The following is a 3,164-nucleotide window of genomic DNA, read 5'->3' as shown; positions in this document are numbered from 1 at the left end:
ACATGTGTGATTGCGTGGTTAGTATGGTTAGAAGCCTCTCCAGTCGTCACTCTTAGTTATTCCAGCATGATGAATATATCGCATTGATTTTAAATCGTTTTAGCGCCGATGTCACGTTTGCCAATAAATAAATGAAGTCATTTAATATTTGGTGAAAATCGCGACTCTCGAACATATAACGTGATTTAGTACTTTTTGTGATAAAATGTACATATACCGTTGTCAATACCGGTAGTGCATAGTAGATACGCCCACAACACGTTAAACGTGTTTATTTCCACGAAAATTTCGTGGATATTTACCAGAAAAAGGTCTAGCCGAGAGAAGAGGTTAAAAAAGCACTATTTTTTAAATCGCTTTGAATTAATCGTAAGTAATGGTCCATGACACTTGATAAGACCATTTACTCCTCTTCATCTCGTTGTTCGAATAGAATACGGCTAACATACAGTGAGAATTGATTTTTCATGCACGTGCAAATTTACAACACACACGTGTGTATCTGTTAAATAAAACATAACATATAATAAGGAATGGGAATTGACAGTATGAGAGTCGGAGGAGGCCGATGTCCTCCCCTCGTTCTTGGCGGACTTCTCACTGCTTGTATAATGCTTATTTGCAACTGGTGGATTTTATCTTCTGAAAATATCGAATTAGTTAGGCAACTCGACGAATTGAATGAACAACTTAGAATTAGGTATTGTTTTATGAAACAATTTTATATCAATCAATGTATTGCATTTTACGAGCTACACTTACTTTCTATTATTTTTTAAAGTTTAAATTTTATTTATAACAAAAGTTTGGAAAACATTATATCTTTATTAATGTTGATTTAACAACTGACATCTGGATCTATAATAATATATGGTTATATTGTGGTGAACTATACCTATTAATATTCGTGTAAAAATTATATTTCAGTGCCGAGGAAAGAGATCAATGTGTTACACTACGCAAAAATTTTGAACAGAGATACAAAAATGCAGAAAATGAGGTGGCATCGCTTCATGTACATTTAGAACAACAAGAAGAGTTAAAGAAAAAAAATGATGACTTAAATGAAAATTTGAATATGTGCAAAAATGAATTGGATTCATTAACCAAGTTAGATGCTACTAAAACTACAACATTGGAAACATTAAGACTTGAAAAAAAAACTGTTAATTCACAGTTGAATATAACAAGAGATGAAAATAAAAAGCTGCAGGAAGACATAGAACAGGTATAACATTAAATGTAGAAAGTTCTAAAATTTTATAACATTTTTATTAAGTTATATATTTGTCATACTCAAATCTTTTCAGTTAAAGGATGATCTTGATAAAATTAAGCTTACATGCAATCTAACTCCTGAAAAGAAAGCTCCACCTACCTTACAACGTAAGTTTTACTTTGTACATTTCTTGTATTTTGGTCTATTTTATATTTTTCCTTATTTGATACCATGTGTATATAAAGTAAAATTAAAATCAAAAAACGATTTGAAATATTTGTAATTTAAATAGTTTGGTTTGATGCTATTCTGTTGAAATTATATCTCATTTGTACCTCTTAAAACAGCTTTTTTAATAATAATTCTGTAAATTATTCTGGCATATCGATGATGCTAATAGAAACATTGATGCAGCTCCATTATGTTTAATTTCTGCATATTGTCAATTGATTTAGCTTTATGTGATATTTTGGCGGTTTGTCAATTTAGCTACAAGAGAAGTAATTAACAAGATTCAGTTGGATCCTGTTCCGGAATCAGCTATAAGAATATCGTTAGTTGGTCAGCGTGGTTTGAAATACCATGGAATTCCAATTCTTCCAAAAGATCCACCTGGCACTGTGCGCCTAAGTCCTCGCTTCTCTGTTACAATGCTGAAAGATAGCGATACTTTTCTCTTATCTCAGGAGAGAAGAAGGCGGCCACAGAAATAAAAACACTCATGCAGTAATTGTGTATATAAAATTGTTGTATTTTTGATGCATCTATTGTTAGATTTGAATCAAATGACTTTCTAATAAGTATATTGCACTTTTTATCTACTTAATAGACAGTAATGGCTAAGATGTGAATGTGTGTGAATATAAATAAATTCTCATATATATGTTATTCTAAACTAAAAGCATTAAATTGAACATAAATAATAAAGGGATTATAGATTATGATTTTAAATTGTAATACCATTCTCATCTCTAGTGTAAGTTATTAAAGAGTATAAAGAAGATTTATTTTATTTGATTATGTTTACAATATTTGATCTTAAATTTTAGTCTTTATATTTATATCGATATGTGAAGAAATAAAAGGTATATCAATATTAAACATTTTAAATACAGTGTGCAATACTTTCATTTATTATTTAGATTTAGTATGCATCATAAAATGCTGTTGCTAATGTATATGTATTGATAATATAACTAATTGGTGAGGGTCCACTAATATAGAGCCTATTGAAATATTATTTGTAAAATGAACTGATATTACAAACTCTCATAAATACGTTTATTATTTCATTTTATTTTAGAGTAGTAACTTAGTTTATATGACTTTCAGCTCAAACAAGTCCAAAGAACCACAAGACTAATGATTCAAATGGAGGCATAGAGGACAATGTAGAAGTTGGTAAGTATTTGTTCAATTTGTTATAATACAAATATAAAAGGGTACATAATTTTTTTAATATATATGTATATGATATGAATTTATCTGAAAGTGGTATCTTAAAATGATAGATGAATTATCTTATTTTTGTTATGACTTATATAGAAAATAGCAAAGCAGGAAATATAGAAACCACGGATGGCAATATAGTAGAAAGTGGAAGAGATCAACATACAAATGGAGGAACCACTGAAGATTAATAACCGATCAAAAAGTATTTCACACAGTGATTAAAAAAAATATGTGTCAAACATTTATTAAATATAATTGAATTATAACTTTTTCCAAAACAAAAAGAGTGTTAATTACTTTACACAATTTGTAATCATTAGTTTATATGTAATACTAGAAATTTAAAAGCAAACAATATATTTACAATCTTTCATAATACAATTAAATAAATTAAAATATATATATTTTAAGCAAATAATAAAAAATTATTTCTTTGATTGCTTAAGTATTAATTTATTCTACTTATATAGAACATTATACATGGTGGTTGGTA

At 28.3% G+C, this 3,164-nt stretch overlaps 1 protein-coding gene across 3 annotated transcripts; it reads left to right on the top strand.

Annotated features, from left to right (window-relative positions):
- LOC100746117 (Golgi membrane protein 1) lies at positions 1-2,955 on the top strand. 3 transcript variants are annotated; one of them, XM_024371803.2, is made up of 5 exons: positions 1-700; positions 928-1,228; positions 1,311-1,386; positions 1,709-1,945; positions 2,552-2,620. In XM_024371803.2, the coding sequence occupies exons 1-4, from the start codon at positions 534-536 to the stop codon at positions 1,930-1,932; spliced, it is 768 nt and encodes a 255-aa protein (XP_024227571.1). In that variant the 5' UTR covers positions 1-533; the 3' UTR covers positions 1,933-1,945; positions 2,552-2,620. The 3 variants fall into 3 exon arrangements, with proteins under 3 accessions (XP_024227571.1, XP_024227572.1, XP_012248363.1); XM_024371804.2 differs by having other exon boundaries at positions 1,709-1,953; XM_012392940.3 differs by lacking the exon at positions 1,709-1,945 and adding an exon at positions 2,765-2,955 and having other exon boundaries at positions 5-700.
- The last annotated feature ends 209 nt before the right edge of the window (positions 2,956-3,164 follow it).

This window comes from Bombus impatiens, unplaced genomic scaffold, assembly GCF_000188095.3.
Source record: "Bombus impatiens unplaced genomic scaffold, BIMP_2.2 scf_1923, whole genome shotgun sequence".
Lineage (NCBI taxonomy): Eukaryota > Metazoa > Arthropoda > Insecta > Hymenoptera > Apidae > Bombus > Bombus impatiens.
The sequence above is the reverse complement of the archived record's forward strand: the minus strand, read 5'-3'. Positions and strand labels throughout refer to the sequence as shown.

Bases quoted from the DNA above. Each gene is read 5' to 3' on its own strand.
- LOC100746117 (XM_024371803.2), top strand. From the start codon at position 534: ATGGGAATTGACAGTATGAGAGTCGGAGGAGGCCGATGTCCTCCCCTC. The intron at 701-927 runs GTATTGTTTTAT...ATTATATTTCAG, and splicing joins AATGAACAACTTAGAATTAG to TGCCGAGGAAAGAGATCAAT. The intron at 1,229-1,310 runs GTATAACATTAA...AAATCTTTTCAG, and splicing joins TGCAGGAAGACATAGAACAG to TTAAAGGATGATCTTGATAA.